At 37.2% G+C, this 1,339-nt stretch overlaps 1 protein-coding gene across 1 annotated transcript in view; it reads left to right on the top strand.

The window, feature by feature from the left end:
* Window positions 1–540, top strand: part of LOC104950473 (tyrosine-protein phosphatase non-receptor type 12-like) — a 10,217-nt gene extending 9,677 nt beyond the window's left edge. Inside the window, exons 5-6 of the mRNA XM_010777003.1 lie at window positions 12–65; window positions 515–540. Of these exons, the coding sequence (XP_010775305.1) occupies window positions 12–65; window positions 515–540 (80 nt within the window). The remainder of the gene's footprint in view (window positions 1–11; window positions 66–514) is intronic.
* The last annotated feature ends 799 nt before the right edge of the window (window positions 541–1,339 follow it).

Raw genomic sequence — 1,339 nt, 5'->3', positions numbered from 1 at the left:
CCCCCTGTCAGACCCCCTGGAGGTGAAGTCGTCAGCCTCGGCAGAGTGGAGCGGTTCAAATAAAGGTACGAACACACGTCTGTTTGTCCTGAGGGTTGTTCAGCACTCGGAGGATTTATTCAGAGCCACAGACAGAGCTTCAGTGTTTTTTACAAATGACCGCGTAGACGATAGGACTGACAGCTGAGAGCAGACACAACGAGACAGAGAGAGATACAGGAGGACGGGGGGGGAAGAAGCAGTGAAATGCTAAATGTGTGGGTGCTGCTGATGAGGTTGTGTGACGCTGGTTACTACCAATTTAATGTTACAGTCGTTTCAGCGAAGGGAAATGACTGTTGGACTCTTGTTATAATGATCATTTACTAGCAATGAATATAACTGAACATTTCTAAAGAATATAGGCTTCTCATTCTATTATCTGCCCTTTAAATGTCAAGAAGAAGTTTCCTGTCAGAGCAAATGTGTTATCAGTGTGAAAACGTTCATATTCTCTACATGTGCTGATTTGGAGCTGAAGGTGTGGTGCTGCTCCTGTGAGGCCCTATGTGTGTGAAATCATCCATCATAACATAGAGATATCAAACCTAATTATTATATTAACTGTGTGAAGAAAACTAGTTTGATCTAGCTTTCAGTGATTCCAGTACAAACTACTTCAACCTTATTCTTCACAATAAAATAGAAATAATAATATGTTTGTAATTATTATAACAAATTCAGGTGTCTCTCAGTAAAACCGATGCAGTGTAAATGTGTCTTAAACCACTCAAACTATTAGACAACACACCCGCAAGTGATACTTCACTTACAGATACAGATCAATTGATTATTATCATTTGTTTACCAATTATTTACAATACGTTACCTTTTTCTTGCATGCCTCCATGGCGAGTTTTAGAATAGGGGTCAGCAGAACTATCAAAACATCCTCTTCCAAAAATATTAGTATTTATAACAAATCTTCATAAAGAGTACTTGCATGGAAGAGTATAAGAAGAGTTTATAGAATAGTTCAATTATGGTTAAAGCTGCACCTATTTACCCCAATTCATCAGGATTGGATTGACCAATGAGGCATGGCGAGCAAAAAAAGGTTTCTGAAATGACCAAGGGTTACTAATTAATCTACAAATGATCTTTTTTATGCCTGAAATATTCCTTTCAAAATCATCTGATGTCCACACAGCGCCTCCACCCATTCANCAAATCTTCATAAAGAGTACTTGCATGGAAGAGTATAAGAAGAGTTTATAGAATAGTTCAATTATGGTTAAAGCTGCACCTATTTAATAATAATAATAATAATAACTTTTATTTATATAGCGCTTTTCAATAA

The sequence above is a fragment of the Notothenia coriiceps genome, unplaced genomic scaffold (genome assembly GCF_000735185.1).
Source record: "Notothenia coriiceps isolate Sejong01 unplaced genomic scaffold, NC01 NC01_scaffold00017597, whole genome shotgun sequence".
Lineage (NCBI taxonomy): Eukaryota > Metazoa > Chordata > Actinopteri > Perciformes > Nototheniidae > Notothenia > Notothenia coriiceps.
This window is presented reverse-complemented; position numbering and strand designations above follow the sequence as displayed.